The sequence below is a fragment of the Ovis canadensis genome, chromosome 21, assembly GCF_042477335.2.
Source record: "Ovis canadensis isolate MfBH-ARS-UI-01 breed Bighorn chromosome 21, ARS-UI_OviCan_v2, whole genome shotgun sequence".
Taxonomy (NCBI): domain Eukaryota; kingdom Metazoa; phylum Chordata; class Mammalia; order Artiodactyla; family Bovidae; genus Ovis; species Ovis canadensis.
Window position 1 is genome coordinate 57,470,024 of NC_091265.1, and position 27,671 is coordinate 57,497,694.

Here is a 27,671-nt window from a genome sequence, read left to right on the forward strand (position 1 = left end):
TTCTTCGGCGCTCCCACCCAGAAATGACGACATGGCTAGTGAGGCTGACAGTCTTGCTGTAATTGGGAGAAAACGGGCTGCAGCACGTTTGGCAGATTGAGAGTCACCTGCAGCCAAAGTTGGGGTTGTGCAGGCCGCCGAGGGGCTCAGGGCCCCCTGCCTCATGTGGTGAAGAGAGGAAGAAGAAGTCAAATTCTAACCCAGATGGGAAAGTTGGTCCCTGGGGCAGTTTCACTTCCTCTCCTTGCTCTCAGGAAGGTGGGGAAAGGCATCATCTCCCCTTGCTGCCAAAGTTCCCTTTGCGACAGGCTGGGGAGGGTTTATAAAAATCTCCTGGTGGAGACAATCTCCCGGACGAGCCCCTCAGTTGGCCTCTGCTCCTTTCCAGCCACTTCACAGCAGAGTCCAAATCCAGAACCGTGTGTGTTTCATGGGCTGGAGGGTGGTGAGGGGAGGGCTGGGTGGCCAGAGGCAAGGAGTGGGGGACCGAGGGCAGTGGTCATTCTTAGCAGTTCCAAGGAAACAGGGCCCTTCTCCCAAGCACCCTGCACAGGCTCAGTGGCAGCTCTGGCCACCTGCCCTCCCAGAAGGGTTCCAAACCCCCATGGAGTGCCTCAGAGTGGAGAGGGTTCAGGCAAGGAAGACCACGAAGATGATGAAGAAGACAATGAGGATGAGGAAGATTTTGACCATGAGCCACCGGTTGGACGTGACCGACTGGAAGTACTTGAGGATCTCTGAGTGGGCGGCCTCCACGTCCAGCTGGGCTCCCAACACATTCTCGTCGATCCTGAGGATAGGTTCGGGAGGAGGGGAAAGAGAAGAATGTTGGATTAAAAAGACTGCTGTTGAATTTTATTTTTTATGTATGTATATATTCTTGCCTAAAAAATCCCCTGGATAGAGGAGCCTGGCGGGCTATAGTCCATGGGTCCCACAGAGTCAGACACAACTGAAGTAATTCAGCATGAACACATAGAGGAAAAAGCTCTGGAAGGGTAATATAACAATTCTTGGCTCTGCAACTTATTAGCTAATGAACCTAAGCCACTCATTTAACCTCAAGTCTCATTTCCCTCAACTGCAAAGGAAGAAAAAACGAGATAATATAAATCCTAGGTTCCTTGTCAGGCCTAAGCGAGTTATATAAAAGTGCCCAACCCATACTAAGAGAATCCAAAATGTCTACATAACTTTTTGCTCATCGGTATTTACTAATTTTTGTCTAAGTAACAATATGTGGTCAGTTGTGTCCAACTCTTTGCAACCTCATGGACTGAAGCCAGCCAGTCTCCTCTGTCCAGGGGATTTTCCAGGTAGCAATACTGGAGCTGGTTGCCATTTCCCTCTCCACGGGATCTCCCCAACCAGGGCTTGAACCTGTGTCTCTTGCGTCTTCTGCATGGGCAGGCCACTAGGGCCACCTGGGAAGCCTCTAATAAACAGTACTGATTTGTAATAAGGGGGGAAAGGTTACAGAAAATCATGGTCAGGAAACCCTTATTCTAAGTGAGAAAGGAAGAACCTGATGATATGGACAGAACATCAAGGGATGAGAAAAGCCCTATATTAGAACATGTCTCTTAGGATATAGAGAAGCCCTCAGAAGAATGGCAATCACTTGAGACATTGCTGAGGAAAATCAAACATTTCCCAGCTAATCTGCATATACAATCCTAAAAACCAAATATAAACCCTGGTCTTTGCAAAGGGAGTCACTGGAAGCAGGGACCTTTAGGAGCTGTGAGGTCAGAAAAGTTGGTGGAGCCTGATAATCAAGGAAGAAAGTGAGAGGAAAGGCTGGGCCACTGGCTGCAAGCCCAAGTTCCTGGTAAGGTGGTCAGGAGAATGACAACCTAATCTCTGTCCAAATGCAGAAGCCTGGATTCTACATGACTCCCTATTTATGTCAGAGAGGCTAAAGTATTAGGTTCCCTAGTTTTTGGTATAATTACATTTCTCAGTGTGGATGCACTTGTCATCTCATACCCAATAAAGCTCAATCATATTGGCAATTATAATGGCTTCACTTAACAAAAATGGAAGAATGATGAATGCAATCTGGCATATAAAAGATTTTAAATGGGAGTCCGTGAATGAAAACTAGTGCAAGGGAAGAAGTTACTATCACTCAATAGTAATTTTAAAGAGAGGAAGTTCCTTCTTTATGGAAGAATATAAGCTAATTAACGTAGAAGAAATGAGCAAATTAGAAAATGACCATTTTGCCACACACACTCTCAAACAAATCAGACAAGGATCACCAGCAGGCCGATAAAGAGGTAACCTCATCAAGTGCTTCCTGATGTGATCACCTACACAGCCGGCCAAAAGTACTGAACTTAATCACAGGGACAAACAGTGCACAGAGGACTCAAAGTGTCACTCCACTGATGACTTAAGTCTGAGTGTCACCACCTTGAACAAGAGACCAAACAGGGTATCACCAATAAAGAGAACCTCATCAAGTGTCTACTGATATGACTGCCTACAGGGATGGCTGAAACTACTGAACTTAATTTAATCAGAGGGACAAACATCGGACAAAAACATGTCTATGACTTTGTATAAGAGGTACTGGTCTCTTAAAAACAAAGTAAATTATCACACACACTCAAAAAGGCAGACTAAAGAGACACAACAATTCAATGTACGAATGTTGTCTAAATCTTAAATTGAAAGGAAAAGGCTAAATTTTTTTCGAAGAGTTGGGGAAATCTGAGTATGGATTGATTATTGGGTTGTGTTGGAGAAGTGTTCAATTTCTTAGGTTTGATGGTGGCTCAGAGGGTAAAGCATCTGCCTGCAATGCAGGTGACCCAGGTTCGATCTCTCAGTTGGGAAGATCCCCTGGAGAAGGAAATGGCAACCCACTTTAGTGTTCTTGCCTGGAGAATCCCATGGACAGAGGAACCTGGTGGGCTACAGTCCACGGGCTCGCAAAGAGTCGGACAGGACTGAGTGACTTCACTTTCACTTCATGATATTGTGGCTGTTCAGGAGAAATACTTATTCTTGGCAGATGCTTGCTGAAGTATCTGGGGATAACACACCATGTTTGAAAAAACTGTCATGATGTTTGCACCTACTTTTTTTTTTTACATGCACACAGCCTTGTTTATTTATTGTTCTTTATTTGTTTTAAAATATTTATTTGGCTGCACCAGGTCTTAGTTTCAGCACGCAAGATCTCTTAGTTGCAGCGTGTGGGATCTAGTTCCCTGACGAGGGATTGAACCCAGGCCCCCTGCACTGGGAGTGCAGAGTCTTAGCCACTGGACCACCAGGGAAGTGCCTATTTATTTTTAATTGGAGGATAATTACTTTACAGTGTTGTGGTGGTTCCTGCTGTATATCAACATGAATCAACCAAAGATATACATACGTCCCCTCATTCTTGAACTTCCCTCTGGTCCCTGACCCTGCACCTACTTTTAAATGATTCAAGAAAAAACAAAGGTGAGAGGAAGTAAATGTGATAAAAAGTCAACAGTTGGTGAATCTAGGTGAATCATTATAGATGCCCCTTCTGCTATCCTCCCAACTTTTCTATTGTTTGAAAATTTTCAATCTATAAGTTGGAGGGAAAAGGAAAATGACCGAGTAACGCAAGGAACTCTAGATCAGTAGTATTTTTTATACTTAGAAAAAATAAGAATCACCTATTAAGCATCTCAAAAATGCAAGTTCTTTTTTTTTTTTTTTTTTGGCCATGTTGAGTAGCTTTTGCGATCTTAGTTCCCCATGCAGGGATCAAACTCGGGCCCACAGCAGTGAAAGCACCGAGTCTTAATCACTGGACCACCAGGAAAGTCCTCAAAAATGCAAATTCTGGAAATACCCTGGTAGTCCAGTGGTTAGGACTCAAGGGCTTTCACTGCCAAGGCTGGATCTCTGGTAAGGGAACTAAGATCCCAGAACCTGAGCAGCAAAGCCAGGGGTGAAAAAAAAAAAAAAAAAAAGGCAAATTCTTAGGTCTCACATTCTAGGGTGGGGCCCAGGAGACTACAGGTGGAGAAAGTGAAAGTCAGCTGTGTCCGACTCTTCTCAACTCCATCGACAATACTATCCATGGAATTCTCCAGGCCAGAATACTGCAGTGGGTATCCTTTCCCTTCTCCAGGGGATCTTCCCAACCCAGGACTCCCGCATTGCAGGCAGATTCTTTACTAGCTGAGCCACAAGGGAAGCCCAAGAATACTGGAGTGGGTAGGCTATCCCTTCTCCAGCTGATCTTCCCTACCGAGGAATCAAACCAGGTCTCCTGTAAGAAATCTGGAATAAATCAGTGGTTTCTCAGGAGAGTGCTAAAATCCAGATCCACTGGCATTTGCAGGAAGCAAACACACGAGTATCTGTGTCTACTATAAAAATATCGTCCTTTCAGAATTTCAATTTCTTGTTCATATCGTTGTCCACAAATTTTCTCTCCCTTGTTATTTTCCTTTCATGTTTCAATCTGCTGGATTGCTTCTGAGCCGCTCAATTGAACCTGCTGGCACTGATCCAGTTAATCCAAGCCCCCTGATACAAGTAACACCTGAGGATCCTTAATTCACATTTCTTTCTCAGGGGCACCAAGAAATAACCACTCCTTCCTCCCTAAAATCCTTCCACCTCAGCTTCTAAGGACACATTTCTTTGCTTTTTTCTCTCATCTCCCTAAAACTTCAGTCTCTTGGACAGATTCTTTCCTTCACCAGGTACACTTGGAATCCATGGGGATCTATTTGGGCCTTATTCTCACTTTGCCCATTGTCTCTGGGTGGTCTCATTTACCTCCATGGTTTCACCAAGAAGCTGCTGACTCCTACGTCCTTTATCTCTAGCTTAGCCCTCTCTTTTCCGAGCATCAAACCATGCCTCTAGGCTGTCCCTTGAAGTGTGAGCTCGCTCGAGATGTCCAGAACAAATCTCATTCTCTGCAACCAGCACCGGTTTACCGCCTCCTGTGTTCTCTCCCCACCCCCAGATCCAGGAGGACTAGCTTACAGCAGCAACAACTAAGGCTTGCTAAACCAAAGAACAAATAACTACTAACACTGAAAAATACTTTATGACACTCTTTCAAGGAAGATTAGTTGTCAAGTTGTATATATACTGTAATTCGATTTTTCTATTTATAAAAGGCTTTCAGGGACTTCCCTAGGGGTCCAGTGGCTAAGAATCCATCTTCCAGGGGATTCCCTGATGGTCCAGTGGTTAGAACTCTGTGCTGTCAGTGGTTTTGTCACTGGTCAGGAAACTAAAATCTCACATGCTCTGGGCTGGAGACCTGGATTCAGTACCTGGGACAGGAAGATCCCCTGGAGGAGGGAATGGAAACCCACTCCAGTATTCTGCCTGGAGAATTCCATGGACAGAGGAGCCTGGTGGGCTACAGCCCATGGGAACCACAAAGAGTTGGAGATTACTGAGCGACCAGCACTATCATTTTCACTTCATGGGGGGACTAAGCCAGCACATCTCAACTACTCAGCCCCCGGATCTAAATGAAAGATCCTGTCTGCTGCAATGAAGACCCAAAGCAGCCAAAACTAATACATAAATAATTTTTTTTAATGACTTTCAGGTTTTTGTGTTTTTGGGGGGAGCTTCTCCAATGGCTCATCAGTAAAGAATCCAGCCAAAATGCAGGCAGGAGATGCAGGTTGGATTCTGGGTTAGGAAGATGCCCTGGAAGAGGAAATGGCAACCCACTTGCCCGGAAAATCCCACGGACAGAGTAGCCTGGTAGGTTACAGTCCAAAGGGTCGAAGAGAGTCAGACATGACTGAGTGACTGAGAGTGTGCACACACACACATGGGGGAAGGATATGGACACACACCCACACATACCCATGGAGGATCTTAGTACATACACACACACACACACACCCACACTCACCCCCATCCCCACACACAACCATGGAGGATCTTAGTTCCCAAACCAGGGACCAAATCCAATGGGAAGTTTGGAGTCCTAGCCACTGGACCGCCAGGGAAGTCCCTAACAATTTTAAACATATACACTAGGGAAAGAATACAAACAACTTTTACAAATCTGATTCCTTGCATCTATAATATTTTAATATTCAAAATACATTGTCACCTGAAAAGCTCTAGTGTTTATGGCCTAACTCAGCAAGGGATTCCCTAGATCTCAGGTGAACCAGGTAAGACTCAGTCAATCTTCCTGATTCTAGGACCAAGAGAGCTGTCTTCACAGCGCTTTTAAATTGCCCAATTGAGTATGTGAGGCTGCTTGATGGATCAATGTTGGGAAATCCGCTTTACACGGATGGAGGTGTTCACCCAGTTTCACTCGATCAACAACCAAGAGTAAAAGCGCTCTGCTGGTGCTGTGGGGCAGTGAAGAACCACCAGGACCGGGCACTGCCTGAAGGCCTCAGAGCAAGTGGGCAGGCGTATGTCAACCTTTGGATTGCTCAAAATTGCTCAAAATTGTGGGCTTCGATTGCCCACACCTTCCTTTCTTGAGATCCTCTGCTAATAGCCTTTCTTGCCAAACTGAGAGCACTGAAGCAGCCTGAAGAACTGGGCAAGGTGAAAAAACAGGTTCCTGGCCTCACACTTGGAGATTCTGACTCCACAGATGTGAGTGTAGTAGACTTCCAAGGAACCTTCTTATTTTTTTTTAAGAGGAAAAAAATATACATTTATAATTAGGTATAGCAGATTTAAGGTATCACATTAGTTTCGGGTGTAAAACAAAATTTTTATAGGTTATACTGCATTTAAAGTTATTATAGGAACTTCCCTGGTGGTTAGGACTTTGTCTTCCAACACAGGGGGTGTGGGTTTGATCCCTGGTCAGAGAGCTAGGATCCCACATGCTTAGTGGCCAAAAAACCAAAACATAAGACAAAAGCAATATCGTAAGAAATTCAGTAAAGAATTTAAACAATTTATTAAAAAGTTATTATAAAATGTTGGCTATATTCCCAGTGCTGTAAAGTACATTCTTGTCATTTACTTTATATATACTTTTTCTCTTAAACCCCTCCCCCTATCCTGCCCCTCTCCTTTCCCTCTCCCCATCAGTACCCACTAGTTTGTTCTCTATACAAATCTGCTTTTGTTTTGTTATATTCATTCATTTTTCCTTTTCATTTTAAAAATTGATGCTGATTTAAAATATTATATGTTTGAGATGTACCACACAGTGAATCACAGTTTTTAAAGGTTATACTCCATTTCGGAGAAGGCGATGGCACCCCACTCCAGTACTCTTGCCTGGAAAATCCCATGGACAGAGGAGCCTGGTGGGCTGCAGCCCATGGGGTCACACAGAGTCAGACACGATTGAGTGACTTCACTTTCACTTTTCACTTTCATGCATTGGAGAAGGAAATGGCAACCCACTCGAGTGTTCTTGCCTGGAGAATCCCAGGGACGGGGGAGCCTGGTGGGCTGCCGTCTATGGGGTCACACAGAGGCGGATACGACTGAAGTGACTTAGCAGCAGCAGCAGCAACATATTCCATTTACCGATATTATAAAATATTGATTATATTCCCTAAACTGTACAATATATCCTAGTAGCTTATTTATTTTATACAGAGTAGCCTGTACCTCTTAATCCCCTACCCGCATGGTGCCCCTCCCCACTATAAACCACTAAATTGTTCCTTATATCTGAGTCAGTTTCTTTTTTGTCATATTCACTAATTTGTCTTATTTTTCAGATTCCACATTTAGTGATTATCATACAGTATTTGTCTTCTGACTTATTTCACTAAGCCTATTACACTCCAAATCTATTCACTGTTGCAAGAGTTGTTGCAAATGGCAACATTTCTTTCTTTTTTATGGTTGAGAGTATTCCATTGTATATACACCTACCACATTTCCTTATCCATTCATCAGTTGATGGATACTTAGAATGCTTCTATATCTTGGCTATTCTAAATAGTGCTGCTGTGAACACTGGGGTGAATGTATCTTTTCAAACTAGTGTTTACATTTTCTTTGAATATATACCCAGTAGTGGAATTGCTGAACGATAGGGTTGTTCTATTTCTACTTTTTTGAGGAACCTCCCTACTGTTTTCCACAGTCGCTGCACCAACTTACATTCCCACCAACAGTGCACAAGAGTTCCCTTTTCTTCATTACCCTTGCTACAGTTTATTTGTGGTCTTTTTGATGATAGCCACTCTGACAGGTATGAGGTGATGTCTTATTATAGTTCTGATTTGCATATCTCTAATGATTCACGATGTTAAGCATCATTTCAGGTGCCGGCTGGCCATCTGTATGTTTTCTTTGGAAACAAAGAAAACATATCCATTCAAGTCTTCCGCTCTTTTTCTTTATGGCTACCCTATGAGTCATGCGGGATCCCAGCTCCCCAACCAGGACTGAACTGTACCTTCTGCCTTGGAGTGTGGAATCTTAACCACTTGACTGCCAGGGAAGTCCCTCTGCTTTTAATCAGGTTGCTTGATTTTTTGATGTTGAGGTGCATGAGCCATTTATACATTTTGTATGTTAACCCATCAGTTGTATTATTTGCAAATATATTCTCCCAGTCAGTAGGCTATCTTTTTGTTTTGTCAATGGTTTTCTTTGCTGTGCAAAACTTTGATTAGATCCCATTTGTTTATTTTGGTTTTGTTTGCTTTAGGATATGGATAAAAAAAAAATATTGCTATGATTTATGTCAAGGAGTATTCTGCCTGAGTTTTCTTCTAGGAAGTTTTATGGTTTTTGGCCTTACATTTAGGTCTTTAATCCACTTTACTTTTTTTGTTGACACACCTTGTGGCTTCTAGGACCTTAGTTCCCTGACCAGGGATCAAACCCCAGCCCCTGGCAGTGTAAGTGCAGAGTCCTAACTGCTAGACCACCAGGGAATTCCCACACTTGGAGTTTACTTTATGGTGTAAGAAAATGCTCTAATTTCATTCCTTTACATGCAGCTATCTAGTTTCCTCAGGACTACTTATTATAGAGACTGTCTCTTTAACGGTATATTCGTACTTCCTTTGTCATTGATTAATTGACCATAAGTATGTGCTGGACCATCAAAAAAGCAAGAGAGTTCCAAAAAAACATCTATTTCTGCTTTACTGACTATGCCAAAGCCTTTGACTGTGTGGATCACAATAAACTGTGGAAAATTCTGAAAGAGATGGGAATATCAGACCACCTGACCTACATCTTGAGAAATCTGTATGCAGGTAAGGAAGCAAATTAGAACTGGACATGGAACAACAGACTGGTTCCATGGTTCCAAATAGGAAAAGGAGTATGTGAAGGCTGTATATTGTCACCTTGCTTATTTAACTTCTATGCAGAGTACATCATGAGACATGTTGAACTGGAAGAAACACAAGCTGGTATCAAGATTGCTGGGAGAAATATCAATAACCTCAGATATGCAGATGACACCACCCTTATGGCAGAAAGTGAAGAGGACCTAAAAAGCCTCTTGATGAAAGTTAAAGTGGAGAGTGAAAAAGTTGGCTTCACACTCAACATTGAGAAAACGAAGATCATGGCATCCGGTCCCATCACTTCATGGGAAATAGATGGGGAAACAGTAGAAACAGTGTCAGACTTTATTTTTTTGGGCTCCAAAATCACTGCAGATGGTGATTGCAGCCATGAAATTAAAAGACGCTTACTCCTTGGAAGAAAAGTTATGACCAACCTAGATAGTATATTCAAAAGCAGAGACATTACTTTGCCGACTAAGGTCCATCTAGTCAAGACTATGGTTTTTCCTGTGGTCATGTATGGATGTGAGAGCTGGACTGTGAATAAGGCTGAGCGCCAAAGAATTGATGCTTTTGAACTGTGGTGTTGGAGAAGACTCTTGAGAGTCCCTTGGACTGCAAGGAGATCCAACCAGTCCATTCTGAAGGAGATCAGCCCTGGGATTTCTTTGGAAGGATTGATGCTAAAGCTGAAGCTCCAGTACTTTGGCTACCTCATGTGAAGAGTTGACTCATTGGAAAAGACTCTGATGCTGGGAGGGATTGGGGGCAGGAGGAGAAGGGGACGACAGAGGATGAGATGGCTGGATGGCATCACTGACTCGATGGATACGGGTCTAAGTGAACTCCAGGAGCTGGTGATGGACAGGGAGGCCTGGAGTGCTGCGATTCATGGGGTCGCAAAGAGTTGGACGTGACTAAGTGACTGAACTGAACTGAACTGATGTACATTTATTTCTGGGCTCTCATTCTCTTTCATTGATGTCTATTTTATTTCGCAGGGTGTGTTCAGTTGCATTTGACTCTTTGTGACCCTATGGACTGTAGCCCGACAGGCTCCTCTATCCAGGGGATTTTCCAGGCAAGAATACTGGAGTGGGTTGCCATTTCCTCCTTCAGGGGATCTTCCCAACCCAGGGTTCCAACCAGCATCTCATCTGCCTCCTGCATTGTAGGTGGATTCTTTACCACTGCGGCACTGGGGAAGCCCATTTTCGTTTCAGTACCATAACATACTGTTCTAATAGTAATCAAAGTTACAGCAGTAGCTTTGTAGTGCAATCTGAAGACAGGGAGCATGACACCTCAAGCTCTGTTCTTTCTCAAGACTGTTTTGGATACTGTTTAGTCTTTTGTGTTTCCATACAAATTTTAAAATGACTTGCTCTAGTCTATGAAAAATGCCATTAGTATTTTGATAGGGATTGCACCGAATGTGCAGATTGCCTTGAGTAGTACAGTCATTTTAATGATACTAATTCTTTCAACCCAAGAACATGGTACATCATTTCTATCTATGTGTGTCCTCTTCAGTTTCTTTCATCAGTGTCTTACAGTTTTCAAAGTACTGTTCTTTTACTGCCTTAAACTTATTCCTTAGTATTCTCTTTGATGTGACTGTAAATGAGTTTCTTTCATTTCTCTGATAGTTTATTGCTAGTAGATAAAAATGAAACAGGTTTCTGTCAATTACTTTTGTAGCCTTCAACTTTACTGAATTTATTGATGAGCTCTAGTAGCTTTTTGGATTTTCTATGTATGGAATCATGTCATCTGCAAACAGTGACAGTTTTACTTCGTCCTTTACAATCTGGATTCATTTCTTTTTCTTCTTCTGATTGCTGTGGCTGGAACTTCCAGTACTATGCTGGGTAATATAATGTTGAGAATGAGCATTCTTGTAGCTGATTTCAAGGAAATGCTTTCAGCTTTTCACCACTGAGTATGGTGTTAACTGGGGGCTTATCATATATGGCCTTTGTTATGTTGAGGTATGTTCCTTCTGTGCCCACTTTGTGTATTTTTTTTTTAATCACAAATGGATGTGGAATTTTGTCAAACTCTTATATTTGCCTCTACTGCAACAATCATGCATTTTTCTTCAATTTATTTAATGTAGCATATCACACTGATGGATTTGTAGATACTGAAAATCCCTGCATCACCGGATTAAATATCCCCACTTGATCATGGTACGTGTTTTTAATGCATTGTTGGATTCAGTCTGCTAATATTATGTTGAGAATTTTTGCATCTATGTTTTATCAGTGATACCGGCCTGTAAATTTTTTTGTGATATCTTAGGTTTGATATCAGGGTGATGCTGGGTTTGTAGAATGAGTTTAGAATCATTTCCTCCTCTGCAGTGTTTTGAAATAATTCGTAAAGGATAGGTATTAACTCTTCTCTAACATTTGGCAGAATGCACCTGTGAAGCCATCTGGTCCTGGACTTCTGTTGGAAATTTTTAAAAATTACTGATTCAGGACTTCCCTGGTGGCCCAGTGGAAAGAATCTACCTGCCAATGCAGGGGACATGGGTTCAATCCCTGGTCTGGGAAAATTTCACATGCTGCAGGGCAACTAAGCCAGTTTACCACAACTATTGATGCCTGCAGCCTCTAGAGCCCATGCTCTACAAGAAAAATCACTGCAATGAGAAGCCTTCACACTGCAAAGAGAAAGTAGCCCCTGCTTGCCACAACTAGAGAAAGCCCACCCACAGCAATGATGACCCAGCATAGCCAAAACTAAGCAAATAAAAATTTAAAAAATTACTGATTCAATTTCATTACTGATAATTCATCTGTTCATATCATCTATTTCTTCCTAGTTCATCTTGGGAGATTAAACATATCTAGGAATTTGTCCATTGCTTCTAGGTTGTCCATGTTATTCACATATAGTTTTCCATAGTAATCTCTTTTGATCCTTTGTATTTCTGTAGTATCAGTTATAACTTTTCCTTTTTCATTTCTGATTTTTATTGTCTTAGGCCCTCTCTTTTTTCTTCTTGATAAGTCTGGCTAAAGGTTTATCAATCTTGTCTGTCTCTTCTTAGTTTCATTGATCTTTTCTATTTTTTTTGTCTTTATTTCACTTATTTCTGCTCTAATTTTTATTATTTTCTCTACTAACTTTGGATTTGTTCTTTTTCTAGTTCCTTCAGGTGTAAGGGTAGGTTGTTTAGTTGAGATTTTTATTTCCTGAAGCAGGCTTATACCACTATAAACATCCTTCTTAGAACAGCTGTTGCAGGGAAGTCCAACATATTTTGGATTATTTTCATTTGTCTCCAAGTAATTTTTATTTCTCCTTTTATTTCTTCAGTGATCCACTGTTTGTTTAGCAACATATTTTTTAGCCTCCACTTGTTTGTGTTTTTTGCAGTTTTCTTCTTATAGTTGATTTCTTTTTTTTTTTTTTTTTTTTGTAGTTGATTTCCATTCTTACAGCTCTGTGGTTGGAAAAGATGCTTGCTATGATTTCAATTTTCTTAAATTTACTAAGACTTGTTTTGTGTTCTATCACAACCCACTCCAGTATTCTTGCCTGGAGAATCCATGGACAGAGGAACATGGCAGGCTACAGTCCATAGGGTCACAAAGGGTCAGACATGACTGGAACAACTTGGTACACATGCACATTTTGTGGCCTAGCATGTAGTATGTCCTGGAAAATGCTCCATATGCAGTTGAAAAGAATTTGTATTCTGCTGTTTTTGGAGAATTGTTCTCTGTATAAGCCCATTTAGTCTAGTGTGTCATTTCGGGCCAGTGCCTAAATGACACATTATTGACTTCTAGTCTGACGTGTCCATTAATATAAATGGGATATTAAAGTCTCCTACTAGTCAATTCCTCCCTTTATGTCAATTTCTCTCTTTATGTCTGTTAGTATTTCCTTTACATATTCAAGTGTTCTTATCTTTGGAGCCACTGGACTACCAGGGAAGTCTCCCCTTGCTGCTTTTAATATTCTCTCTTTGTCTTTAATTTTTGCCGTTTTAATTACAATGCGTCTTGTGGTCCTCTTTGGAGTTGATCCTGTTTGGGACTCTCTGGGGTTCCTGGACTTGGATGTCTATTCCTTTTTCCAAGTCAGGAAAACTTTCAGCAATTACATCTCTAAATATGGTCTCTGTCTCTTTTTCCCTTCTCTGGAACTCCTATAACGCAGATGTTAGCACACTTGATGCCCTAGAAATCTCTTAAACTGTGCTTTTTTTTTTCTTTTTAGCTTCAGTGATTTCTACTACTCTAACTTCCAAATCACTGATCCATTCCTCTATGTCATTTAGTCTACTGTTGATTTCTTCTAGTGTATTTTTCATTTCATTTATGTTCATCTGTTTGGTTTTTCTTTGTATCTTCTAACTCTTTGTTAAATTTCTTACTGTGTTCATCCATTCTTCTCTGGAGTTCTTTCATCTTTATGATCATTACCTTGAACTCTATCATGGAGTTCACCGATCTCCACTTCACTTAGTTTTTCTTCTGGGGTCTTGTCCCTTTGATCAGAACAACCTCCTCTGTAACCTCACTTTGTTCAAGTTGCTGTTTCTATTTCCATGTATCTGGCAGGTTGGTCATTTCTTGACCTTATAGAAATGGCCTTTTGTAGGAGCTGTCCTGTGCATCCCATCCCGATTACCAGAGCTGTATGCTCCAGGGCTGTCCCATATTGCGTGGGCCCCTCTGTTGTGATGGGGATGACTAGGCAGAGGTGGTCCAGTAGGCGTGGCTGGCCCCTGGTCTGGTTAGTTGCCAGGCCCTGCCTTATGCAGAGGCTGCCAGTCACTGGCTGGCAAGATACTCATTTTTTATAAGCTCTATAGGGGGTTCCTATGAACATCCAGCTTTGGCAAACGATGGTTAAAAGGATGTTTATTTATTCAACTAGTAGGTGTTGAGTACCAGCCATTGATACAGTGCTGAGTTCAGTTATCTTGGTCCCTCCCCTTGGGGGGAGCAGAAAACGTCTGCTTTCCCAGCTATCACTGCTGCTGCTGCTGCTAAGTCGCATCAGTCGTGTCTGAATCTGTGTGACCCCATAGATGGCAGCCCACCAGGCTCCCTCGTCCCTGGGATTCTCCAGGCAAGAATAATGGAGTGGGTTGCCATTTCCTTCTCCAATGCATGAAACTGAAAAGTGAAACTGAAGTCACTTGGTTGTATTGACTCTTAGTGACCCCATGGACTGCAGCCTACCAGGCTCCTCCGACCATGGGACTTTCCAGGCAAGAGTACTGGAGTGGGGTGCCATTGCCTTTTCTTTGCCCAGCTATCACTAGCTCATCTTAAATTCAAGTCTTCTACTTATACACTGGCTCCCACTTCCTCTCACCTGCTCCAGGACATAAACTTTAAGAATTCTTCCCCTTTCCTGTTATAGAATCAATTTTTATTTCTCTGTTGGATCATTCCCGATACAATACAAACATACATTTATTTTCTTCCATTCTTTTAAAAAAACCAAAACAGAAACCTCTTGTCTTTCACTGGACAAACTGGGAAGAATCTGAACACTGAAAATAATCATTATCCTAACTGTAACATAAAACATAAATAAAACCCTTAAGTCCATAATGATACTCAAAAACAAGGAAGAATTAAAACAAGAATTAAAACCTCCTTAACCTCTATATTGGCACCTGCTCCACAAACTACTTACTCTGAAAATACAGGAAAATAATTAAGGTTTTATCCAGCCTGATTAAAATGAACTTCAGCTCATGCAGTTAATAAAGAAAAACTTTTGTTTATAGAAAAAAAATGCACCTGAATTTGATAAATTGATTCAGAGCAGATAAGCATCATAACTGGCTCCTAAAAACAGATTAAAGGGTCTTGAGGAACAGTATACCAATAAATCATTTGCTGACTGCAGAGAAGAAATATACTCTTAAAAACAGAGATCATTTATTACCACCTCAATCAAATGATCAAATTTGTTCTTGATAATGTAGGGACAGCTGACACTAAATGCATCTTAATAAGATGCAATTTGTTGAGATATATATATGTACATATATCTCAACAAAATATAGTTACAGTAGACTTTTGGGGGGAGCCACTTTGCACTGCTCATAGGATTTTAGTTCTTCCACCAGGGATCAAACCCAGGCCTTCAACAGTGAGAGCACAGAGTCCTAACCACTGAACCACCAAGAAATTCCTACAGTTGATTATACATATGTATACATATATATTCTGCAAGAAGACAGAGAAAGAGGCAGAAAAAATTCCAAAAGAAATAATGGTGAAATATTTCCTAAACTTTGTGAAAGACATAAATTTACAGATTCAGGAAGCTCAGAGAACCCCAAGCAGCATAAATTCAAAGGAAACCACATCTAGGTACATAAGTGATCAACTGCTGAAAACCACAGAAAAGAAAAAAAAAAAAATTGAAAAGCAGAAGCAGTCAGAGATTACATACAAAAGTTAGAATTACCACTGACTTCTCATTAGGAATGAAAGGCTAAAAGACAGTAGAATGATATATTTAAAGCACTTTAAGCAGAGAGACGATTCTTTAAAAATGTGGGTGAAATAATGAAATTTTAGATAAAAGAATTTGTCATTAGTAGATCTGCATGATAAAAAGTGCTAAAGAGGACTTCTTTAGTGGTCTAGGGGTTAAGCATCTGTACTATCTGCTTATGTAGGGAACACAGGTGCGATCCCTGGTCAAGGAAGATTTCCCATGCCTTGGGGCAACTAAGCCTGTGCTTGCAATTACTGAGCCCACAGGCTCTAAAGGCTGCGAGCCCCTACTACTGAGCACAAGCACCCTAGAGCCCCAGGCTCTGCAGCAAGAGCCTGAGCACCACAGCTCGAGAGCTCCCATTCAATGCAATCGGAGAAGGTCTACACGCAGCAACAAAGACCCAGCACAACCAAAACTCAAAATGCATTTTTAAAACAGGTACTAAAGGAGATTCTCCAGGTTTAAGGGAAGTGATGCCAGATGGAAACTGGGTATTCAGGAAGAAATGAAGAGCAATGCAAAGAGTAAATATATGAGTAACACAAAAGACTACTTTTTCCTCTAATTTCTTTAAGGTAAAAATTATACTATGGTATTGTGGGATTTGTAAAGTTATGCAGATACAACAAATGTGACAACTAGAGCATAAAAGATGAAGGAGGGGGGTTCAAAAGTTCTCACATTTTGTATGAAGCAGACTGGGAGGAGTTAATGAGGCATATTATAATCCCCATTGCAACCACTAAAAAAAAAAAAACAACCAATTACATATAGCTAAAATACCAACAAATTTATATGGATTTTTGCAACTGTTCAAGACAGGAAAGAAGGAGGAAGAACGAAAAAAAAAAAAAAGAGAGAAGAGAAAAACAAAAAAAAACAGTAAAATGGCAGATCTAAATCCAGCCTTAGCGAATATTACACTAAATATTAATGAACAGACTAATTAAACTCTCAGCTCTCATCTTGCTTGGCCTCAAAGCAAAATCTGTCACAGCTGGTCATTCTTTCCCTGACTTACTTTCTCCTCCTGACTCTCAGGACATCACCTTCATTCATTTTTCTTCCTCTCTCACAAGCTGTGCTCCTGTTCAGTGTCCTCTCCTGGGACTGAGACTTAATTCCAGAAATAGCCTTTGGGACTCAGCGCTTGATCCTCCTCTTTCTTGGAACTCCCTTGGCCTAGTTTCAAAGTTCAATTCTGCCCATTTTTGGCCCATAACCTGTCTTTTCAACTCCTTACATCTATCAGCTTGTTCACTATTTCCACTCAGATGTCTAACAGACATCTGTCCACTTCTTGTTGGAACACAACTTATTTTGCCCCAAATCTGCTCTGTCTTGAGTAACTAGTTCTATTTCAAGTGAAGGACACGAATCCCTTCAATTGCTCACATCAAAAGCCTGGAGTTATCATAAACTCTTTTTCTCTCCTGGTGGTCCAATCTACCTGCCAAGGCAGCGGACATGGGTTTGATCCCTAGTCTGGGAAGATTCCACACACCACAGGGCAACTGAGCCCATGCACCACAACTACTGAGCCTGCACGCCCAAAGGCCACTGCCCCAAAACACAGAGAAGCTACCTGCTTGCCACAGCTAGAGCCCGTTCGCAGCAATGAAAACCTAGCATGGCCAATCAATCAGATCAATCAATACCCTGCAATGGCTCCCCATTTGGGCTTCCCTGTGGCTCAACTGGTAAAGAAGCCACCTGCAATGAGGGAGACCTGGGTTCGATCCCTGGGTTGGGAAGATCCCCTGGAGAAGGGAACGGCTACCTACTCCAGTATTCTGGCCTGGAGAATTCCATGGACTATACAGTCCATGGGGTCACAAAGAGTCAGACACAACTGAGCAACTTTCACTTTCACTTTTCACATTGGCTTTAAAAGGCCCCACCTTATCTGGTCTCCCATCGCCCCTCTAACCTCACCTGGTACTACTCTTCTTCTCACTTGTCGCCAGATGCAGTGGCTTCTTTGCTATCCTTTAACTCAACAGACATATTCCTGCCTGAAGGCCTTTACATAGGCTCTTCCCTCTGCCTGGTACTCTTCTCCGTATATCCATACAGCAAACTCCCTCACTTTCCCCCAGTCTTGGAAGGATGTCATCTTCTTAATAGGGCCTACCACAGCCATCCTTATTTAAAATTACAACTTGCTCCTCCAAACCTAGAACTCCTGATTAATTTACCCTACTCTGCTTTTATTTATGGATTTATCACTGGTCAAAAATATACACTGGACCATTTACTTATTACGTATATTCTAAATCATCTGCCCTACTATGATGTACATTCCACTAGAGCGGGGATCTTTGTCTCTTTTGTCTTTGGCTGTATCTCTATGACTGACTGAATGCCAAGCACCAAAGAACAGGATCAGATAAAATGCCTTGTGCAGTAGCAAGGGTACCAGGGACCAGAGGGGCCTTCCTGTGGGTTGGCCCTGCCTACCTCCCTCCAGCCTCATACTGCACTTCTCTCTTCCTGTTCATTGCTTTCCAGCTCCACTGGCCTTCTTGATTCTTTAATAAAGTAAGACTGTCCCATTGTATGGCCTCTGTTCTGGCTGTCCACACTGCCTAGACTACTCTTACCCTTTCCTTTGAGTGTTTGGATCCCTCTTGTCATTCACGTCTCTGCTTCAATACGAAGCCTTCAGAGCAGCCTGCCCTGCCACCCAATCTGATATTCCTCCTCTGTCACTTTCTCAACACTGCATCCATTTCAGTATTAGCCCTTATCACCACCTGAAAATTTCTTCTCGATTCTTTTTAAACAGTTGTCCTTACTCACTCTATCGAATTCCATACTACAAAGTAAGTTTCACAGAACAGACTTAACTGTTCTACTCATCACCGTATCCCCAGCGCCTATGACAGTGCCTGACATGGAACAGGTGCTCAATTAATACTTGTGGTGTGGATGGAGACAGGTGAACTGGACCTTATGTGTGGACAGGATTCACTCTTCTCTTCCAAAGGGCGTTAAGCTGTCCCTGGGGACCTCTAGGATGCCAATCCACAGGGAAGACAAGGCTCCTGGTTTTGAGATTAAAGAGAGAAAGTGTCTCACCTCTGAATGGTTTCTTCCTGTTCCTTAACCATGTGTGCCAACTGCTGGAAGATGGAGCCCAGCTCAACAATTGTGGACTCAATGTTCTGCATGGTATCTGCCCGGCTCTGGATGTAAGAATCCTTCAGAGGAGAGAGAGCGTACATGAACACCAGGAGCTTCTGAGGGTGGGTCCTGCCTCTCTGGGGCTTTCCAGTTTGCCATTCCACCCACAGCACATTCCAAACACTTGCTTGTGACCACACAAGAAAACAGGGGAGCAACTCCTCCCTGCCTCAGAGCGTGGATACCTGCTCGTCAATGAGCTGCAGCTGCTGGCTGGTCCTAGAGTCCATCATGTCAATGGCCACATCCCCAGAGGCTCGGGACTCCGCCCCCAAAACCACAGCACCGCCCCCTGTGGGGAAGAAAGACAGCATGGCACTTCTTAGCAGTTAAAAGGTTCAAAGCCCATATTCTCTGGATTTGAATCCCAGCTCTGGCACTTACTAGCCTTGTGACCCTGGACAAGTCATTTAACCTCTCTGAGCCTCAGTTTCCTCACCTGTAAAATGGGGGATAATGACAGTTGCTTTCTCAAAGGGTGGTTTTGAGAATGAAATGACAGACTGTGAATATAATGACTAAGTGGACCAAAAATTTAAAAAGCTCATTCTTTTGAACATGACTGGATTCACCCTCAACAGGGAGAATGCTGGAGACTAGGTGTGGATCATAGATCCCAGGCATCAGGAGTGACCTCTGAGAAAGCCTAGCAACTTCCTTGACCCTCCGCTCTCCTACCCAACCCCTGCCTTAGGGAGATACCCTCAGACCCAGAGTCACTAGGCCTTACCCTCAGGGCTCCCTGACTTGCCTGTGACTTACCCAGGTGGTTGGGGGCAAGGGGCAAGGCTGATACAGGCGCCCGGGAGAACTGCTCCCGCCGGCTCCTCTGCTGCTTCAGGTTCTGGGTTTGGGGAAGAAATGCAAAGGTCCTGAGGCCTCTGGAAAGCGGGCACATTAGATTCCCCCTGCTGCCCATGACACTGTTGCCCTTGCCCTTCCCACTGCCCTCTGGGGCCCTCATGCCCAGATTCCTATCCCTCCTACCCAGCTTCTTCTCACCTCTGTCCTCACTTCTAAAACTGACTTGAAGTCGTTGGACATGGAGGCCAGTTTCGACTAGAAGAGGAGGAGAGAGGGTCAGCCAGAGAAGACAACGCCTCCTCCCTTCTGCCGCCCCCTCTCCCTGGTCCCACCTGCAGGGAGACCACGATGGTGTTGGAATGGGTTTGCAGATGCCGGCCGCTCTGGCTGCCCTTGGCCCTCACGAAGTCCTGAAGCTGGGCGATTTGTTTGTTGAGGCTATTGATGTCCTGGTAAAAGAGCCAACGGAAGAACAGTATCAACCGGGGGGTGGGGGGGTCCTTAGCCAGTGCCTTTCCCACATGGACATCGCTGGCAGGGATGGCAGGACGGACATACTAGCAGGGGTGATGCTGTCTCAGTCAGACCAGAAGGGCCTGCTGGTGCAGTCCAACCTCTGGAGCTTGCTCTGGCTCAGTCCTTGAAGAGTAGAGCCGGAAAGAGGTGAAACATGGCCTTGTCCGTTTGTAAAGAACTGAGTTGCTTACTCCCTCCACCCTACTGCCCTACTCACTACTGTGAGGCCCTGTTCATGGCCACAGACCCCTTAAAAGGACAGAATCTCAGACCCAGAGCGTGCTGACCAACAAAGCATCTGTGCTGTACTCAGGAGATGGGAGGAGTCCTAGAAACATCAATGAAATGGTTTCTATATACACAATTCCTTTTAAAAAATTACTACTGCAGGGACTTCCCTGGGGGTCCAGTGGCTAAGACTGCACTCCTAGTGCAGGAGGCCCAGGTTCAATCCCTGGTCAGGGAACTAGATCCCACACACCACAACTAAAGAGCCCGTGTGCTGCAATGAAAATTGAAGAATCTTGAACTGCAGTGAAGCTGCATGCTGCAACTAAGACCTGGTGCAGCCAAATATATATATGGGCTTCCCTGGTGGCTTAGATGGTAAAGATTCAAGAGACCAAGGTTCAATCCCTGGGTCAGAAACATCTCCTGGAGAAGGGAATAGCTACCATGCCAGTATTCTTGCCTGGACAATTCCATGGACAGGGGAGCCTGGTAGACTTATACAGTCCATGGAGTTGCAAAGAGTCAGACACGACTGAGGGACTTAAACACACACACATATTTTAAATTATTTTAAATTTCTATTTTAAATTATTCTAATTAATATATTTAAAATTACTATTGCAAAAGAGTGAAAGGTGTAACTCATCGAACTTTATACAGGAGTTAGTAGCACAGCCAGGCTTTCTACACGAGGCTGGTGGATCCTCTGCTTTCCCAATCCTGCCTGCTGAGGGCCTCATAAAACAAGGGAGATGAAGGACTGACCGGGAGTGGCAGAGAAAGCTTGCCCCAGAGCAGCTAGGTCCAGGGCAGGACCAGAGGAGAAAGAGGAGGGGGAGGGGAAAGGGGTCACAAATAGCTCAAAAAATAGGCTAAAAAATACTAGATCAGGCAACTTCTAGAATCCCTCCAACAGTCCCCTGAATTAGTACCCCAGCCCCAAGGATTCTCGAGTCCCCTGGACAATTTCTGCTACTGACAGCCATGTAGCCGAAATTGTATTCCAGGTTTTCTCCCGTAAAATCTCCTCCCCCAGGAGCTGAGAAAAAGCCACTACTCCCCACTTTGGTGCCCAAGCTAAAAGCTTCTAAGTCACATATGGACAACTCTTTAACCCAACCTCTATGCAACAGCACAACGACAACCTTCACTGAGCGTTTACTATGTATTCAGACTGTGTGAACAGAACAGCAGCCCTGGGTTTGATTACCGTGCACCACACAACTTGCTAAGCAGCTTATGACTTTCTCTTCAACTTAACACAGAAAGCAACTCTTTATCCCCCACCTGCCCTGAAAAGCTATTCTGCCTTCCTCTGTGCCATTTTGGTAAATGGCACCACCATTCACCAGCTGCTCAGACCAAAAACTTAGCAAGTCATTTTCAATTCCTCCCTTCCCTTAACCTATTAGGAACCCACAAAGAACCCAGCTGATTCCAACATACACTCTGAATATGTCCACTCATTTTCTTCTCTAACAAAGCCACTCTAGTCCAAACTGTCCTCTCTTGAAAATCGCCCAGAGCCTTCTAAGTGACCTTCCTTCCAGAGTCTGCCCCCAACAAGCCATTTTCTACACAACAGAGTGATCCTCCAAACCTAAAACAGGGCATGTATGTCATCTCCACTCTTAAAATCTTCTAAGAGCTTCCCACTAAATCTAGAAAAGAGTCCACATTCCTCACCAGCTTACATAGCTATATGGTCTTGGTCTGCCCACTCCTCTGGCCTTACCCCTACTGGCCTCCTTCTCACTGGCTGGCTGCAGCCACACTGGCCTCTTCCACATGTGTCAAATGTATCAAAGTCACTCAGGCCTCAGGCCTCTCCCTTTGCTGCTCCCACTTTCTAGAATGTGCCCCCTCCGATCTTTGGATGATCAATTTTTTCCTTACCATTCAGGTCTCCATGTCCCTTCCTCAGCTAGGCCATCCCAGATCACCCCATATAAAGTGTCCCTTACCCTGAGGAGCTCACTCTTCTTATTTAATAGGATGTCCCACCACCTGAAATTTATTTTGTTTACTTATATACTGTTTTGGAGACGGCAATGGCAACCTACTCCAGTACTCTTGCCTGGAAAATGCCATGGATGGAGGAGCCTAGTAGGCTGCAGTCCATGGGGTAGTTAAGAGTCAGACACAACTGAGCGATTTCACTTTCACTTTTCAGTTTCATGCATTGGAGAAGGAAATGGCAACTCACTCCAGTGTTCTTGCCTGGAGAGTCCCAGGGACAGGGGACCCTGGTGGACTACTGCCTATGGGGTCGCACAGAGTTGGACACGACTGAAGCGACTTAGCAGTAGCAGCAGCAGATACTGTTTGGTTCACCCACTTGGAAATGAAGTTCCCAAAGGCAGGGATCACATGGGTCTTTTTTGTTGTTGAATCCCCAGAACCAGGCAGCCAAAAGTCACTCAGTAATGTGAGGGATTGAAAAAATAAACCAGTGAAGCCTCACAACAACCCTGCAAGGTGGGTACTATTATCATCACCTTTTTCTTTAAAAGGGGTGTAGCCTGCCAGGCTCCCCCATCCATGTGATTTTCCAGGCAAGAATACTGGAGTGGGTTGCCATTTCCTTCTCTAGGGGATCTTTCCCCTTCCTTCTCCAGGATAAGGTAGCTTACCCAAGGTCATATTATAAGTGGTGAGCCTGGGATTTGAAGTCTGTCTCAATCCAGTCAGTGGTTACCTATGCAATAATTCTCCAACAGGGACTTCCCTGGTAGTCCAGTGGTTAAGAATCTGCCTTGCAAAGCAGGGGACTCGGGTTCAATCCTTGGTTAATGAACCAACATCCCAAATGGTCTGAAGCAACTAAGCCAAGATGCCACAACTACTGAGCACACACGCCGTTAACTAGAGAATCAGTGCACCATGAGGAAAGATCCCCCATGACGCAGTGAAGGTCCCACGTGTCACAACGAAGACCTAATGCAGGCAAACACATAAATATTTTAAAAAGAGTAATAACACCCCAAGAGTTGATGGAACCCTCTCCCATTCAGCACAGCATCTCTTCAACATGTCTGCCCTTTGGCCTCTGCCATAATCATCTTCATATCGGACAATTGCACAAGCCTCTACCCTCGCCTCTCTGCCCATTCATGCTCCAGGGTGTTTTTTTTCCTCCCACGGACATTCAATTTCTCACGTTATCCTTATTACATTATTCTGGAAAAGAACAAATCATATCGTTAGAGCTGCTATACCAGTGTCTTGCAGACAGAACTGGAATCCAGGTTCTAACTGTCTTTGATTCTACACTCCTTTGCAAGCCCCACAATGCTCTTTACAACCAGCTACCAGTCTACAATTTCAGCCTCATCTGCTGCCCATCACTCATTTGATCAACAAGCAATGAGCAACGACTACATGCCAGGGGATTCCCAGGTGGCGCAGTGGTAAAGAGTCTGCCTGCCGATGGAGGAGACACAAGAGACACAGGTTCGATCCCTGGGTCGGGAAGATCCCCTGAAGTAGGAAATGGGAACCCACTCCAGTATTCTTGCCTGAAGAATTCCATGGACAGAGGAGCCTGGTAGGCTACAGTTCATGTGGTCACAAGGAGACAGACACAACTAAACAATTGAGCACACTACACGCCAGACACTGTCACAGATGTCTGGGATCCATCCGTGAACAAAGAGAAAGAAAATTTCTGCTCTTGTGGCATTCCCATTTGTTATTTTCTTTTTTTGTCCAGGAGGTAAGTGGGAGGAAACAAACAATAGACACAGCTTTATAGAGACTGTTAGAATGTATCAAGTGCTATAAACAAGCAAATAGAGCCAGGTAAGGGAGATTGGAGCTGGAGGGGCTGGGGCATTAAACAGCAAGATAGGCCTCCCTGAGCACAGGACATCTGAGCAAAGGCTTGAACTCTTCCCTTTTATGAGACATGCTGATGCGCACTGTTTCCTCTGTCTCAAATGTTCTTCTGGTGCCTCTCCACAAGCCTCGAAACCAGCTCCGTTTTCACCTCCTCGATAAAATCTTTCCAAGTGTACCCAGAATCTCATTCATCTTTTTGTATGATCTTTTCTGTGCCACTTGCTGCCTATTCATTGTAAGTGTGAGTTTATGGGACTGGATACCTCTTCCAGACAATAAGCTCTTAAAGGCTGGTATCTGCCTCATAATGCTTGTGTGCTAAGTGTCCAGCTTTGTACATGGTAGATGACCACTGACACAACAGAGGAGTAGGATGTTTGGAGTTGGCTAGAGAAACTTGCTCTGAGACTCTAGAGCAAGGGAAAAAGATGGAAGTGATGCAACTGGAATGCCCGACTCTCCTGACCGCTAGTCGCTCACCTGTTTGATGATATAAGTTAGCTCCTCAATTTCCACTGCCTTATCGTCAAAGAGGGACTTGCGCTTTGCCACTGCAGAGACAAACAAGAAGCCACCACAGGTGAGGTCGGAGACCAGACTCAAGACAGTATGGTTCCTCAGCCCTCCAGTGTTCACTGCCCAGCTCTGAACGGTTCAGGAACACTCACAGATTGTCAGCTTCTCCAGCTTGGCAAATGTGTTGCTGAGGTCTTTCCCAATGCGCCTGCAAATGAGCACAAATGAGAACACTGTGGAAGGGAAGGAGAGGGCCTTTCCCACCTTAGCACCAGCACAACCAATCCCAGTCCTCACCACCAAGGTCACTGCAGGCAAGACTACCTCTCCTCAGACACCAGCCAACCCACCACATAACTTCTCCCAACTTACTTGGCCATGAGGGTAAATTCACTGCGTTGCCGGACAGCACGCAGAGCCGGCTTGTTTGTCTGGATTCCATTCTGAAAGGCAACGTCAAGAAGTAAAACTTTAGTTTTCCCTCCCCACTGCCAGCTTTCACTATTACCCAGGTATCCTCTAAACTCGCCCTCTAGCACTAGCGGCATCCTCTGCTGGACAGGCCACACAAAACGTGATGCCACCACTTACTAGAAGGGGGGTTGGGGACAAGTGACTTAAACCGCTCTGAATCTCTGTTTCCTCTTATGTAAAATGGAGACAATTCTACACATCTCCTTTTGTTGTTGCTAAGATTAAAAAACATAAGGGTTATAAATTATTTTAGCCAAATACCAGGTCCATGATAAGCACTGAATAAATGCTAACTAGTATTACCATTCTATTCCTCCAACTGGGGAATTGAGAGGATAAACAGGAAGCTCTTGGAGTGGATATAGAAGAGCAATTGTAAACAAGAACTGAGCAATAAAAATATTTAAAATCACAGTTACTCAGTTTCCACTTGGATTCAGAAAGTCTGGACCAAAGGAATCAAATTTTTTAAAAAAGCACTCCCAGGTGATTTTATTAAAATTACTTTACTTGGAAAGTTTCTTTCATTTTACAGATATAAAAACTGAGGTCCAACTAGATTAACTTCCATGTTGTCACAAAGCAAACTTGGTAGAATTATACTGGAACGAGAATTTAAAGCGTTTGTCTCTGAGCTAAATAAAGGTTTTTTCTAGAACCTGTTCCTTATCCAAACCAAATATACTGTAATCACTTCTTGCCCTGAAGTATTCGTTACAGAATAGCAACCCTAGATTCCTGATTAAATAAAACAACAACAAAGTCTGGATCCTTGCCTCTAGATTAGCTAGCCCAACTTTTCTCTGCTGCTTGTTAGATCCTACCATCCCAAGCTGGACCAGGTCTCCATCAGGCTCCCCCAAGAATTACGGTGCTGGAGCATCCCCTCTCCCAGGTTTGAGTAAGACTCACTGCCTCTCCCAGTCCAGGTCCTTACCTGACGGCTCTGCAGGGACTTGCAGGCTGACAGGAACTCCTGGGTCCGATCCCGGCAGGACATGGTGTCGGGAGGGGGAGGGACCAGGGCCACTGGAGGGGGCAGAGGGGCGATGTCGCTGCTGCTACTGCCAGCAGTTGCAGGGGACAGGACCTGTGTCTTTGAGAGACCCAGGTAGACACCCTGATCCGTGTTCTTAGATCCGTACCGTTTCCGCGGGATCATTGAGACGCATAACCTCGGACTGTGGTGGAGGGGAGAGTGTCATTCCCCAGGCAGCCTCCTTCTCCACCAATCCCCCCGCCCCAACCAGCAGTTCTTCGGGGCCCCTCTGAACTTGGCACGGAGTTTCGAGCCCGAAGCCACACGCAGATCCTGGGACCGGCCCGCAGCTGACAGGATCCTGCTTCATCTGCGGCCCAAGCCGTCCCCCTCCTCAGACTCTTCTTCCAACTTGGTTCCGGCGGCCACAGCGCGGGCCGGGGCCCTGAAGTAGAGGCAGGGCCAGAGCCAGGTCCTGTGGCTCCAGCCCGTCCCGTGCAACTGCCCCAGGCTCTAACTGGGCCCTCTCGTATCCAAGAGTTCCTCCGACTCCTCAGGGAGAAACGGTGACGGACCACCTCAGAGGGACACACTTCGGTGGGCGGAGGGGGGAAATCTCTAGGTGTTTATTTGAAGCAGGAAGTCCCACCCTCGCCTCGCCCAAGTCCCACCTTCTGGAAGTCTGCAAACACTGATTAGCTAACGAGGACGTCCTTCTTAAAGGGGCTTTTCCGATTGGACAGCGAGGTATTCGCTCACTCCGAGCCGGGCCGGCAAGACTTGCCCGCTTGGCCCTGGTTCCCTTCCCCCCGCCCGGCGCCGTCCCCGGAAAGAGCGGCCCAGAGCAGGCACGGCAGCCAGACCCTACCGAGTCCTACCTCCTTTTTGCCGCCTGCCGCCGCCGCCACTGCTACAATCTCCCAGATCGTCACCTCCTCCTCCCCCTGGAGCCGAAGCCGCCGAAACCCGACCAAAGACTAGAAGCCGCCACGTCACCCACACGTAACCCCACCCCCGGTGACGGGAAGGCGGTGCCACGCCTCTTAGAGCTCGGCGACCCAAGAGGCACGCCCCTCGACCAAAACGCAGGTGTTAATTCGCCCTCCCATTGGCTAGGCTACCCCTGTGGCCCCGCCCCCAAGGAACTAGAGCCGGGGCCCCAGGGGACTGGCCAGCCTCAGGGATGGAGCCTTAAAGAGCCCGCGACCCTGGTGGTGCCCGCGCTCTACGTGCCCAAAGCAGAGGCACAAGCGCTTAGGCAGGTACACGTTAGAAACTTTATTCTCTGAAGGCTGCGGAGGAGTGAGAACGGGGCTGGAGTCACCCCTTCTCCGGCTCCTCCTGGATCCTCTCCTGATCGCACTCCTGGATCCTACTCGCCGGCTTTGGATTCTGGACTGCCTGCCTCT

At 44.6% G+C, this 27,671-nt stretch overlaps 1 protein-coding gene across 2 annotated transcripts; it reads right to left on the reverse strand.

Annotated features, from left to right (window-relative positions):
• Window positions 1–39: 39 nt before the first annotated feature.
• Window positions 40–27,331, reverse strand: STX5 (syntaxin 5). Of its 2 annotated transcripts, XM_069565993.1 has the most exons (11): window positions 27,141–27,331; window positions 26,221–26,464; window positions 25,182–25,252; window positions 24,962–25,017; window positions 24,774–24,844; window positions 20,039–20,155; window positions 19,905–19,961; window positions 19,665–19,746; window positions 19,088–19,194; window positions 18,798–18,919; window positions 40–790 (listed from the first exon to the last, which is right to left on the reverse strand). In XM_069565993.1, exons 2-11 carry the CDS (start codon window positions 26,443–26,445, stop codon window positions 631–633), a joined length of 1,068 nt encoding a protein of 355 aa, XP_069422094.1. In that variant the 5' UTR covers window positions 26,446–26,464; window positions 27,141–27,331; the 3' UTR covers window positions 40–630. The 2 variants fall into 2 exon arrangements, with proteins under 2 accessions (XP_069422094.1, XP_069422095.1); XM_069565994.1 differs by lacking the exon at window positions 27,141–27,331 and having other exon boundaries at window positions 26,221–26,535.
• Window positions 27,332–27,671: the final 340 nt, after the last annotated feature.

Bases quoted from the DNA above. Each gene is read 5' to 3' on its own strand.
- STX5 (XM_069565993.1), bottom strand. From the start codon at position 26,445: ATGATCCCGCGGAAACGGTACGGATCTAAGAACACGGATCAGGGTGTC. The intron at 24,845-24,961 runs GTGAGTGTTCCT...TTGTCTCTGCAG, and splicing joins GCTGGAGAAGCTGACAATCT to TGGCAAAGCGCAAGTCCCTC. The intron at 18,920-19,087 runs GTATCCACGCTC...TCTCCTCTGAAG, and splicing joins TGCAGCTCATTGACGAGCAG to GATTCTTACATCCAGAGCCG.